At 56.4% G+C, this 13,144-nt stretch overlaps 1 protein-coding gene across 3 annotated transcripts; it reads left to right on the plus strand.

Annotated features, from left to right (window-relative positions):
- The first annotated feature begins 4,164 nt into the window (after positions 1 to 4,164).
- On the plus strand, positions 4,165 to 9,752 carry CPLANE2 (ciliogenesis and planar polarity effector 2). 3 transcript variants are annotated; one of them, XM_041768266.1, is made up of 6 exons: positions 4,165 to 4,304; positions 6,032 to 6,180; positions 7,443 to 7,595; positions 8,102 to 8,226; positions 8,484 to 8,620; positions 9,027 to 9,752. In XM_041768266.1, exons 1-6 carry the CDS (start codon positions 4,300 to 4,302, stop codon positions 9,274 to 9,276), a joined length of 819 nt encoding a protein of 272 aa, XP_041624200.1. In that variant the 5' UTR covers positions 4,165 to 4,299; the 3' UTR covers positions 9,277 to 9,752. The 3 variants fall into 3 exon arrangements, with proteins under 3 accessions (XP_041624200.1, XP_041624202.1, XP_041624199.1); XM_041768268.1 differs by lacking the exon at positions 4,165 to 4,304 and adding an exon at positions 5,455 to 5,654; XM_041768265.1 differs by lacking the exon at positions 4,165 to 4,304 and adding an exon at positions 5,682 to 5,890.
- The last annotated feature ends 3,392 nt before the right edge of the window (positions 9,753 to 13,144 follow it).

Consider the following 13,144-nt stretch of genomic DNA (forward strand, 5'->3'; position numbering starts at 1 on the left):
CACCCCGCTAAACTGAGGCAAGGGACAGATGAGAATAATGTCTTTCTGGGGGATTCCAGGCCTCACCCTGGGAAGACTGACTCCCCGTGGTCCAGGAAAGGTGCAGAGGGGCCCTGGGAGGTCTGGCTTATCCAGAAGAGCTGGTATTTAGGGGCTGAGGGCAGGACAGAGCCACCCATATGGATTTGATGACCAGAGTCACCCCTTCAGATGTAGCAGGTAAAGAAGCTTATGACCAGAATCCATAGTGGGAGGAGAAGCCAGGACAGATGGCGCCATGGCAAAATTAAGGAAGAGAACGTGAGGCCCCTCCCAAGGTCCAGAACAGAGGATGCCCAAGGAGTGGGTGCCCCCACCCCCAGACACATTTCCCTGCCATTGGGGTAGCCCCTCCTACACACCGACCATGAGCTCCAGGGCTAGAGGAGCAGGAGACAAAAAGAAACAACCTTGAGGAGATTTTTAAATTGTAGAGAATGAGACGTCCGCTGACTTTAAGTTTACTGGGAAATTAGTGAATTAAAATGGCAGGAGCCAGGGGGATCCCTGGGTGGCTCAGTGGTTTAGCGCCTGCCTTTGGCCCAGGGCGTGATCCCGGGATCAAGTCCCACGTCGGGCTCAAGTCCCATGTCGGGCTCCCGGCATGGAGCCTGCTTCTCCCTCCTCCTGTGTCTCTGCCTCTCTCTCTCTCTCTCTCTCTCTCTCTCTCTCTCAAATCAATCAATCTTTTAAAAAATGGCAGGAGCCAGATTAAATCAAGTCAGGAAACGGCTCTATTTTGATAAAGGTAAAAGCTTGTACTTACTCCAGTTAGGAGAGAAATCAGATAAAGTGCTAGGGAATCCCAGCACCTAGGGGTGCTGTGGCTGCTGCCAAGGGAAGAGAAGAGTATTCCAGTAGAGGTAATTCGAGTGGAACCAGGTGGAACCAGCCCTTCCAGATACGACCGTGAGAAGATCAGTGTGACCCAAATGCACAGGGCGGAACTAGAGGATGAATTGGCGAGGAGGATGAAAGGCAGGCAGGATTGGGGTCCAGACCCAGGTGAGGGCGACCCCAAGAGGACACTTAATGTATAGGGAGAAAACCCAGTCCCCAGTGGCTGACTGGATCAAGGGAGGAGGAGGCCAGCGCCCACTCCTGCAGTAAGCGAGCATGTACTGCTGCTGTGTGCCAGACTCACTCTGTGGAGTTTATATTTCAGGGGGGCAGTGAGGGAGAGGGACAAATGTGTAAAGAGCTGAGCAACAACAACAACAACAAAAAACAAAACTGAGCAACATCATTCCAAATAAAGACCATGAGAAAACTAACAATGGGGCGTGACAAAGTGTGATGGGCTCGGGCTCATCAGAGAAGGCCTTTCTGAGGAGGTGACATTCAGCTGAGACCTGAATGTAAGGGCAGCCACGCAGAGAGAACAGCAGAAACAAAGGCCCTGAGGCAGGCATGAACTTGACAAATTCAAGGAGCAGAGGCAAGGCCTGTGTGTCTAGAGTATGTGAGTGAAAGCAGAGGGTGCAGGTGGGCCTTGTAGGCCACGGGGAGGGAGGGTGGGCCTGACTAGGTGCAGGGGAGGCCGTTAGAGAGTTGTGAGCAGGGAAGTGATGCGTGAGGCTGTCCAGGTCAAGGACACCAGCCTTGCTGCCAAGCGCAGGCCTGGCACATCCCAGGCTCAAAAAAACTCCCTGGGGATGATTTGGCAGCTCCAGCCCTGAATCTTGTATTTAAACAGGATCTGGACGTTTTATTCCGTCCTTCCTCTTTACCCTACCGCCCTGCTTCTAAGTGCAGTTGCCCGGTGATACGATCTCAGTCTGCTCCACAGTGGTCTTTCCAGCGTCTGGCCTGGCACAGGGAGTGCTCGTACATACTCGACAAGTACTTGTCTTCACCCACTCAGGCCCAGGTGGTTTGCCCAGCTTCCTAACCGCTCCTTCCAGGCGCAGCCTCTTCAGGCCATTCCCTACGCTGCAGCCACAGCCAGTCAGCCAACACATTTCTCTTGAGCTTTTATTATGTGTCAGACATACACTAGCTAGTGGGGATTATTATGAGCCGAACTGTGTCCCTCCATCACCCCTACCACCACCAAAAAAACAATTCTTAAGTCCTAATGCCCAGCACCTCAGAATGATGTCATATTTGGAGATAGGGCCTTTACGGAGGTAATTAAGTTAAAGCGAGGCCATCAGGGTGGGCCCTGATCCAGTGTGACTGTCCGTCCTTGGAAGAGCAGCAAATTTGGATTCAGACTCCCACGGAGGGAAGGCAACGTGAAGACGAGAGGAGAGGTCACCTACAAGCCACAGAGAGAGGCCTGGAGCTGATCTTTCCTCCCGCCCCTACCAACCTCTCGATCTATCATTTTGAGCCTCCAGAACTAAGAAAACACATTTGTGTTATGTAAGCCACCCAGTCTGGTACTGGGTTACTGCAGGTCGAGCAGACTGATTACGGGGGTAAAAGAGAACAAAAAGGGCCTTATCCTCACGGAGCTTGTGTTCTAGGTGAGAGAGACCAACAATAGATTTAAAATTTCAGAATCAAGAGGCGCCTGGCTGACTCAGTTGGTAGAGCATACAACTCTTGCTCTCAGGATAGTAAGTTCAAGCCCCATGTTGGATGGGGAGTTTACTTAAAAATCTTTAAAAAGTACAATTTCAGAATCCAGAGCAGGACGACACGAAGGAGTGAGCCTAGGGGGTAAGGGCACGTCATCCAGTGGGGGAGGAGGAAGGCCTCTGCAGGTGAAGCAGCTCCTCCCATAGGAAGTTAGTGGGGGAGATGCAGAGAGCACCAGGTAGTGGGCACCACAGTGCAGTGGCCCTGTGTGGGAACAGAAGGCCAGCTTCGCTGGAGTGTAGTAGGCAAGGGGAAGAGTGGCCGTGAAAGCGAGAGGTGGTCATGGGCCAGTCACGGAAGGTCTTGAAGCTATGAGGTTTGGATTCTACTCTGAGCGCAGTGGAAACTACTGGAAAACTATAAGCATGGCTGTAACATTGCCGGATTGATGTTGCCTAAAGGCTACTCTGGTGCCTCTGGCATTCCAGAAGGCAAGCTGGGAAACCCTACAGGACACAGCTGCAGTGTCCAGGCAAAAGAAGAGAAACGTAAATCTGACCACCCCTTCTCCACGTACCTCCTTGGGCGGCCCACCCACCTCTGCGCCCGAGGTCCTCAGGCCTGTTGTGCCTGCGCACCTGGGCCGCGGACTTCTCCAGGCAGGTTGACTGTCCCTCCTTGCCTTGATAAATCCTCTCCACACCTTATGAAGCCTTGTCCAGAAGGTGCTCAACAATTTGGAGATGGAGAGAGACCAAACCATGAAGAAATTAGTGGATTAATCAGGAAGTTTTACACCAGAAGGGCTCTTAGACAGATGGTCCACCTGCTTCACCTCAGGCCTTAAGAGGAGAAGCATCTTGCTTAGGGGAACATTCAATTTAATGGTCAGAGGAGGAACAGAAAAGTGGAACTCACTAGACCAAAATGGCCCATGAGCATCCTCCAAAATGAAATTCTGATCACCTCATTCCCGGGCTCTCACCACTGAGTGGCCTCCTGCCCGGCAGCCGTGTTTCCACCTGCAGACCTGTCATGGACCGAACTGTGTGTCTCCCCTCTACACTCCCCCTCCACCAAAATCCATATGTTAAAGCTCTAGCTCCCAGTGTGAAGAGAAGGCTGCTGCCTGCAAGCCAGGACAAAAGGCCTCACCAGGAGCCAGAACCCTGCTGGCACTTGATTTCGGGCTTCAGCTGCCCGAACTGTGAGCAACGAGATTTCTGTTGCTCAAGCCACCCAGTCTGTGGGATTCTGCTTTGGCAGCCCCAGCAGCCCCACACAGAACCCAGCTTCTGAACCGCCCAGTGCTCTTGTCCCATGTGCAAACTTATAGACCCATCTGGCCCCTGCAGCAGAATCCCTGGTGGATGGACCCCAAGAATCCAGGTTTGAACAGGCTCCTGATGCTCACTGAAGTGTCCTCTCCATGGGCTCCCAAGGGCAGTGAAGGCTGATTCCCCTAAAGACCTCTGGCCACTAGCTCCTCTGATCAGCAGCCTCCTTCTCTGTCCAAGAAGATTTCACATCTGGCCTCCAGGTGAACTGGCGAGCTCATTCTGCGGAGTTGCTTCATTTCCTCACGCTCTCCCTGAGCCCTCTGGGAGCCAAGACAGGGCAGGGCTAAACGGTGAAGTCTGGAAACTCAGATAAGTCAGATCGGAGCCCTGCCACGGAGGCACTCCTGGTCCACGGAGAGAGCGCTCCACACTGTGGCCTCTCCTGCCCCTGCAGATGCGGTAAGAACGGCAGGAAAGGGCGCTGAGCACCTGGGAGCGTGGGCGAGGGTTTCAAGCTGCAGGATCCCGTAGGGCTGGTATTCAGTTGTGATTCTGCCTGACTGCGGTGGAAGCAGGTTGAGAGCAAGCGCCCAGTCTCAGGCCTGCCGCTTCCCCTCTACTCTCTTGGGACTTAACAGGCCTCAGTGATTTGTGGGTTCAGGCCTCCGGCTGCTTTCAGCACTACTAAGAGGAGCCCTCCTAGTCGCTGGGGGCAAAGTTTAAAAAAAGCAACAACAGGAGACCCAGTCTGGCAGGACAGGTGTTCAGACCCCAGGAACCCCAGGTTTCAAGTGTAGTTTTCTTCTCACTGACCAGCTGTGTGATGTGACCTCAGGTAATTATGTTGTCTCCGAATTTCCTCATCTGTTAAAGAGAAGAGGGGTCATAAAACAAGCCTTCCTAATGAGGTCCCCTCTGGAAAGCCCCCGCTGTCTGGCACTCAGTTATCCTTCAATAAAGGTTAATTTATAGATCACTCCTTTAAAAAAAATAGTGATTTGTCCTGCGGGAAGCCTCCTCCAAGAAGATACTGGTGACAAGTGTAATAGCCTCTCAGGAAGGACCCAGCTGCATCCTGTCCCACTCACAGGCGCCCACCTTCTGCTAACAGGCGGGTGCTGGTGGCTGGAACAGGGGACAAGGGGCTCACGACCTCGGTGCTGAAATGTCAGCTCCAGGGGGCCAGTCCTTGGGGCCGTCTTTGGAGCGCCGGCGCCTGGAACAGGGGAACACCTAGCAGGTGCTCAGTGATCACTTGCTGAACGAAGGAGATAAATAAATGATAAAAAGCAATGAATGACTGCCCGATACCATCCTGTGGGCCTCTGACTCCTTTGGAAGAGCTTGAGCAAGTCCTTGACCCCTCTGAGCTGCTGTGTCCCCAGTCGTGAAGGCAGCGGGGTCTGTCCTGGGCCCTGGGCCCTGGTCCTGCAGCAGGAGCAGGCGGAGCCGCAGCGCTGCTGTACGCGAGCAAGCCCCAGGAGGCGCCGGCACAGGCGGCGGCCGGCGCTGAGACGCAGGAAGGCTCCCGGGGGAGGGGCCGGAACCGGGGTGTGGAGGGAAGGCAGGGGCAGGCGGGTGCAGGGCGGCGCGGCGCGGCGGGGGCGGGGGCGGCGGAAGGGAGAGGAGCCCGCCCCGCCTCCGCCGTCTCCCTGACAACGGCCTCCGCGCATGCGCCCCAAGGCCGGCGGCCGGGCAGGCGGCGCGCTCCGAAGCCGGACGCCAGCCGGGCGGAAGTGGCCCTGGCGGGCCGCGCTCTTAAAGAGACCCGCTCCGCCCGGGCCGGTTCGCCCACGGGACCTGCTGAGGGTGAGGGCTGGGTGGCCCCGGGGTCGGGATCGAGGCCGAGGGCAAACAGGGCTGCGGACACCCCCGCCCCCACGGCCCAAGATGACCTGGGAGGGGAGGGCCGCGAGTGTCCCCGGGGAGCAGCATGTGGGGGAGAAGAGACTATGGGGTTGCACCTCCTGGGTAGTAAGAGGGAGACGGGGATCGTGTAGCTCCCCAGGACCGTGGACGGAGCTCGGGCCCAGGGCGCTGATGGGGTAAGGGTGGGGGCCCCATAACCGACCCCCCCACCCCGGCCCGCCGGGAGGGAGTCGGGGCTCCAAGGGAGAGGCGGAGAGCAGGTTGAGAGGGATCAAGGTCCAGCTCCGGGCAGTTACCCTCCCCCATCCCCCACTCAGCCTCCTGCCGCCTCCTCACCCAGTGGGGCGCCCAGCCATGGCCAGACCACCCGCCCCGGGCTCGGTGATTGTGCCAGACTGGCACGAGAGCGCCGAGGGCAAGGAGTACCTGGCCTGCATCCTGCGCAAGAACCGCAGACGGGTGTTCGGTAAGTGCCTGTGGCCTGTCACCCCCCACACCCGGGTGACAACAGTGTCACCTGGTGTTTCCTGGGGGGGGGGGCAGAGAAGTAGGGCAGTGAGGGCCTGCTTTTCACTTGGGGACCCCTGGAAGCCCCATCCCTGGGCGCCCCCCTGCCCCCCCCCCCCCCCGCAGGCCTTAGAGCTAATTCCATCATCAGAGCCAGGAACATGGAAACAGCCCAAACCCTGCCAAGAACCACTGTCACCAGAGAGGCTGTTGATTGAGTTCTCACCCGGTGCCAGGCCCTCTGCTGGGCACATTACACAACAGACCCCCCATTTACCCTCAGCACTACCCCTTACAGACTTCTCCAAGACCCAGCCTGCTAAATAGAGGTAAGCCTCACCTATATCCTGCTGTCTCTAAGACAAGACATTCGTATTTCCCAGGATGAAGCCAACCTAGGGTTGGGCTGACAGGTCAGCAGAGGGGCCTGGCGTCTGCTGTGAGAGCTCAGCTCCAGCCAGAAGAAACAAAGCACCGGAAAGGTTTAAGACAGAGAATGAGAGGGCAACCCACAACTTAGGACTTTCAGGTCCTAGGCCCTGTGGATGTATCCTAATTTAGACTCTTTTTTTTTTTTTTCAAATTAAAAGCATTCATAAAGATCTGATCTATTGATTCTAATAAGTCTATTTATAGTAATTGAGAATATGTGTGCCGATATTTCTCCATTGAGGAAACACTGATGAAAAACCTTGCCTCTACGTGTGGGAAATCTAGAACGTGTGATAATAGTATCAATTAAAACAGCCTCATTGGGATCCCTGGGTGGCGCAGCGGTTTAGCACCTGTCTTTGGCCCAGGGCGCGATCCTGGAGACCCGGGATCGAGTCCCACATCGGGCTCCCAGTGCATGGAGCCTGCTTCTCCCTCTGCCTGTGTCTCTGCCTCTCTCTCTCTGTGTGTGTGACTATCATAAATAAATAAAAATTAAAAAAAAAATAAAAAAATAAAAAAAATAAGTTAATACAACAGCCTCATGCATGCATCAAACTTTAAAAGTAATTTGGTGTTATCTGGAGTGGGCCTTGGTGCAGCTCACAGAGCACAAGTGCTCTTAGCCGAGCTCATCCAGGGATCCTGCTTGTGTCCCAGGCCTCTAATGAGTATAGAAAACCATGGGTGTCTGGCACTGAAAGGCTGTTAAGAGTTGATGGGTCTGATGGGGCAAGTGCAGGTTGACCTCTTGACACCCCACCCCCACCCCGTTTCCTTCTCGCCCAGGGCTGCTGGAACGGCCAGTGCTGCCCCCACCCGTGGCCATTGACACAGCCAGCTATAAGATCTTCATGTCTGGGAAGAGTGGCGTGGGCAAGACGGCACTGGTGGCCAAGCTGGCTGGCCTAGAGGTACCCGTGGTACACCATGAGACCACTGGTGAGTCCAACCATGGAGGGCTTCCCTGGGGTGGAGGAAAGACTGGCCCTTGTCCCACCATTTAGTCTGCAACCTTGAAAAGTCACTTCACTTCTCTGAGCCTACACTGTTCAACAGAGATAATAGTACCAACGCCAAGTACTAGTGGTAGTACTGAGCTGACACAAGACAGGTGCTCGAGGAGCTCTACTCTTCCTTTCTTCTTTCCTTCCTCTGGATGCTCATTGGCCGTCAGGTTGCAACATCTTCCAGTATCCAGTACCTTTGGGTCCCCCTCTGCGTACAAGTGAAACTGCTTTGTCGTGGCTAGGGCTACGGCTGCATCTCCCCAGCCGACTGGAGGCTCATCTAGGGCAAGTCGGTTTCTCCATCAGATTGAGGTTAGCGACTGTATCTTCCTCGTCAGGCTGGTGACCCATCAGGGACATGTCTTCTTCCTATTTATTCCTGGCCACCTACCCCTCTCCACTCTGCCTCCCCCATGCTGAATGGCTGACCCTCCCCAGGCATCCAGACCACCGTGGTATTTTGGCCAGCCAAGCTGCAGGTCAGCGACCGTGTTGTCATGTTCCGCTTTGAGTTCTGGGACTGTGGGGAGTCTGCACTCAAAAAGTTCGATCACATGCTGCCGGTGAGCAGGCAGGTGGGCCTGGGAGGGTCTGGGAGGAGCTAGTTGTCTGTTGCCTGCTCTGCAGGAGCCAGATTTGGGCATGGGCCGAGGGTGCTGCCCCATGTGGGTGAGCTCTGAGCTGGCAGGGGGTACTGGGTCCTCGCCCGGGCTCTGCCCTGGGATAGTCACTCCCTGCTCTGGGCCTGTGGAGGGAGGAGTGAGCTGAGACTTCTCAGGGCCTCAGGTTACAAGCCTCACATCAGCCTCTCCATCCCCAGGCTTGCAAGGAGAAAACGGATGCCTTCCTCTTCCTCTTCTCCTTCACCGACCGCGCCTCCTTTGAAGACCTCCCTGGACAGCTGGCCCGAGTAGCAGGAGAGGCCCCTGGTGTTGTCAGGATGGTCATTGGCTCCAAGTATCCTTTGGGTGGCCCCTAGAACAGTCAGAGGCCACACTTGGCAAGGCATGGAGCAAGGGTATCAGGGACACTGCCTCTGCCCAGTTGTGGGGCCTAGTCCCATGGACTTTATCTTTTTTTTTTTTTTAAGATTTTATTTATTCATGAGAGACAATGAGGGAGGCAGAGACACAGGCAGAGGGAAAGGCAGGCTCCTCAGACAGAGCCCGATGCGGGACTCGATCCCGGAACCCCAGGATCACACCCCAAGCTAAAGACAGATGCTCAACTGCTGAGCCACCAGGTGTCCCCCATGGACTTTATCTTAAAGGCAGCAGAGGCCTCCCCTGCACCAGCCCAGGGAGGAGCGCTAAGGCGGCCGGTAAGCAGAGGCACCCAGCCAGGCTCCTTGACCCTCCTCCAGATTTGACCAGTACATGCACACAGATGTGCCTGAGCGTGACCTCACAGCCTTCCGGCAGGCCTGGAAACTGCCCCTCCTGCGGGTGAAGAGTGTGCCAGGGCGGCGGCTGGCGGATGGGCGCACGCTAGATGGGCGGGCTGGCCTGGCCGACATTGCCCACGTGCTCAATGGCCTGGCGGAACAGCTGTGGCACCAGGACCAGGTGGCGGCTGGCCTGCTCCCCAACGCCTCTGAGAGCACCCCCAGCTGATCCCTACTCCCAACTCTCAGGCGACCTAAGGAAGAGGGCGGCAACCAGGTCCTAAGGCCGAGGCAGGAATATCGATGGCGTCCTGAGGGCCGGCCAGAGGGGCCTGTCAGGAGAATGGTGCCCTGAGAAGCCTCCTGCCCCAGCAGCATGTTCCTTGCAGAATTCATGGCAGTGAGATGGGGGCACAAGGCTCTGTGGGCCAGTCGGCTGAGGGCACGTGGGTGCCCCCCGGCCTTCTCCCTCTGCCCTGGGTGTGTGTGTGGGGTCTAGGCTCCAGAAGCTGAGGAACTATAGGGGCAGGGCCCGCTGGCCTCAAGCTTCTCCCCCAACTGCCTGTTACCCACTCCCTTGCTGCTGTACCCAGAGATGGTGACTGGGAAGAGGGTTGTCCCAGCCGGGCCTTCGATCAAGAGCCTGTATTAGTTGAGTGACACCATCTGCTGTACCAGATAAACCCCAAAATATCGGTGGCTTAACTCTACTGAAAATTTTTTCTTGCTGTGTCTCACTTCAGGTGGAAGTGAAGGTGGGTCTGGAGGTTCTGCTGAGTGAACTCATGCAGAGACGCTGACCCCAGGGCAAACAGGCTCCCGGGTTTGCCCTGGGGCATCAACACGGGTCAGCAGATTCTGAATGAGTGCAGTGGAAGGTCACCTAGGAGGTTTCCGTGGACCTGGCCTCTGGCCATGTGCCTTCTGCCCACCTTCCTTGGCCAACACACAGTCACATGGTTACATGGAGCTGCAGGGCATGCCGGGAAATGTAGTCCACCACCGTGTTAAGTAGGTGAGCCCTCTCTGCAGTACCTTTCTCCATCACGGAGGTGCCAGGCTAGGACAGCGGCCCTGCCAGCCTGGGGAATCCAAAAACTCCCTTTGCAGGACCAGGGGCTGAACCAGGTGGGGTCAGGGAGTGAGTTGCCCAGTTGGGCAGCTCTGCGCTGTGGAAAGCCACAAGGGCAGGTGTAGGAAAGTGAGTGAATTTGCCCACTCTTCTTCACCCCTGCCCCATCTGCCAGAGACACTGGTGAACGCAGGCCGATGTATGGCGGGGTGCTGATGATGAGGGCCTTTATACGTTTGGACACCCCCTGATGGTGGGCTGAGGCCTGGCCTGAGTCTGAGCCAACTGAAAGGGCCAGCCATGTCGCCCCAAAAGCCAGCTGACCCTTGGAGCCCTCTCTTGCGAAGGCAGCACTGGGCTCTGTACACCCCATACTCAACATGCACGATCACATACTGGCACTTGTTCTAAAACGCTGCCCTTCACACGTATGCACACCTGCTGGCACACACAGGAAGTTCCTGTATACCCACTCTGGCTCACACTCCTGGGCACACTGTTTGCCTCCATGGCATTTACCACGTCTGCCACCCTGGGCTCCACCTGAAGTTTTGTCACCCCCTTCCAGGGCCCAAAGGACTGATTTGAGCACCTTCTTACCCCCCCAGCTCTGGTTCAGAGCTGAGACCTGAGCTCATCCCATACCCCAGACTAGGAATGTTCGTGGGCAGGACCCCATGCCTCTCAGTGGCACAGCTGGTAGACTGGCTATGGCTCCTGGGCCATAGACCCTCCCACTGGAGGCATCAGCTCTGTTTCTGGGCAGGAGGTTCAGTCCGTTCTTCTCTGTTCTTAGCTCCAGTAGACCTTACCCTAGCAGGCGACAGCAAAGTTTGGGAGTGAGACCCAGTGAAGGTAGCCTCTGTGCTTGAATGTGACCCCATAGCTATAGATTATCTGTGTTGTCAGCACCGGCTACCCCACATCCAGCTGGTTATCTCTGGGCTTGAAGCTCCCCCAGAAAGGAAGCTTCTGTGTCCTTCTGCATCCTTCTTGGGCACCAGCTCTGCACCAGCAGGCCAGTTTTCTCCTGGTTAGCCCAGCTTCAGTCAGGGACTCACCCTGCCACCCTCCTTCACCCCAAACCAGGAGGTGAACAAACCCTGTGTTTGCCTGTGTAAGGACAAGGTGGGAAGGGTGGTGGGACTTGGAGCCCAGCCACCTGCCATCGCAGCAGCATGTTCTCAGCCCCTGCAAGACCTGCCCCTTTGCCACTTCAGTACTTAGTAGGCTGCTTGTCCAGGGGCCTCAAAGGCAGTGTAGAACTGGGAAGCCGAGGGAGGAAGGAAGCATTATAACACCTGGTGGCCGTGCCTGCAGGGTGCTCTCTGGGCAGGGTCACAGGGAGAGTGAGAGGAGTGTGTAGACACACATGTGTGGATTCAGGCCAGCTTCGTGGGCCTGCCACGTGGGCAGTCCCCAGGGTCCCACACTCAGAGGGGCCTTCCCACCTGGTTTAATGCTCTGCAGTTGCCATCTTGGAACTGTGGACACCACAAATTATGCAGCAAGTCTGGTGTGTTGTCCAGGGACAGGGTCTGGGTTCCAGATAAAGCTCCCCTCTCAGGACTTGGAGTCAGAGGCTGCTTCAGTGAAGTGTCACAAGGGAGGCCCGTAGGAGAAGGGACCATCTTCTCCTGAGGTGAGGGTGGGGGTGGGTTGTGCTATGGCCCAGCCCTGCTCCTGATCTTCCCTGAGTCAGGACTTAGCAGCCCCGCTTCCTTCCCCAAACAGGCTCTCAAGGAGTCCCACCCCCTTCCCTACAGGGGAGTGCCTTGGACCGACTTGTGTCCACCGCCCCCCCAAATTTATCCTTTGAAATCTGAATCCCTAATGCCCTGGTATTAGGGGCCTTTGGGAGGTGATTAGCTCTTGAGGACGGAGCTTCAAGCATGGGATTAGTTATTTTATGAAAGAGACCCCCCAGAGCTCTGTAGCCGGTCTACCCAATGAAGACACAGAAAGTGCAGGCTGTAAGCCAGGTCCTCAAGGACCCTGCTGGCACCTTGATCGTAGACTTCCTGCCTTCAGAGCCGCAAGAAACAAATCTCTGTTGTTTCTAAGCCACCCAGTCTGTGGTATTTGTTATAGCAGCCCAAACAGACTAAGATAGAGAAGCTGAGGTCCAGAGGGGGACAGGTGTTTGCCCAAGGTTGCGGAGCCTTGAAACAGCCCCGAGGCTCTCGGCCCTTGGCACTCCCCTCCCTTGAACCATCCCTCCCCCTCATCCCCTAATGCTGTCTGGGGTGGGGGTGGGGTGGGGGTCCAGCCTCTCACAAGCCCTTTCCAGGTTCTCCCTGCTTTTCCAGCTGAGAAGCCTGGGGCTGCCCATAGGAGGGGAATGCAGAGCTGGCACCTCCTTCCTCCCTCTCCTTCCCTTTTCCTCCTCCCACTGCCCTTCCCAGGCCACGCAGAGCTGGTCAGTGAAAGGTTCTTCCCTGCCGCCAGCCAAATCTGGCAGGCCTCCTGGGCAACTGGGAGGAGCCCAGGCAAGAAACCTGGCCCCAGGATAAGGAAGGGGAGCTGGGTGGGCTTCCAGGGCTCTGGCTGAGGCCAGGGTGGGGGTAGAGTTTCCTGTCTTGCTGAGGATCTCCTAGCCCCCAAGCAGCCTGGTGCCAACTGTGATCCCTGTGTACCAGGCACAGACTTGGAGATGGGGGGGGGCGGGGAGTGCCCAGATGGAGGCAGGAGGCTCAGGAGCCAGGACCAGTTGGAGCTGTTTGGAGTCCAATCCCCAGAGGGCCAAGCTGGGGGTGGAGAGTGAAGGGTTGCAGGGGGGGCGGTGGAGGTTCTTCCCTCCCTGTGACCTCCGACCCAGAGCCTGGGACAGTGGGGGTGGGGGAGGCTGGTATTCAACTCTATTCTAGAAAGTGGGGGTGGATCCCGGGAGCAAGGATGATTGGGGGGGGGGGCAGGAGGAAGGTGAAGGAGAGCTAGAACCTCGGACCATTCACTTTAATTCCTGTGTGTTCGTCTGTAAAATGAAGACAAGAGCAACACCCCCTTTCTTCTTTTGAGTTGTAAG

The sequence above is a fragment of the Vulpes lagopus genome, chromosome 8 (assembly GCF_018345385.1).
Source record: "Vulpes lagopus strain Blue_001 chromosome 8, ASM1834538v1, whole genome shotgun sequence".
Lineage (NCBI taxonomy): Eukaryota > Metazoa > Chordata > Mammalia > Carnivora > Canidae > Vulpes > Vulpes lagopus.

What these genes read in the sequence shown, in the direction of transcription:
- CPLANE2 (XM_041768265.1), top strand. Translation starts at nt 5,736, where the DNA reads ATGACCTGGGAGGGGAGGGCCGCGAGTGTCCCCGGGGAGCAGCATGTG. An exon ending in GGGCCCAGGGCGCTGATGGG is followed by an intron (nt 5,891 to 6,031) that starts GTAAGGGTGGGG and finishes TCCCCCACTCAG; the next exon opens with CCTCCTGCCGCCTCCTCACC. An exon ending in AGGATGGTCATTGGCTCCAA is followed by an intron (nt 8,621 to 9,026) that starts GTATCCTTTGGG and finishes ACCCTCCTCCAG; the next exon opens with ATTTGACCAGTACATGCACA.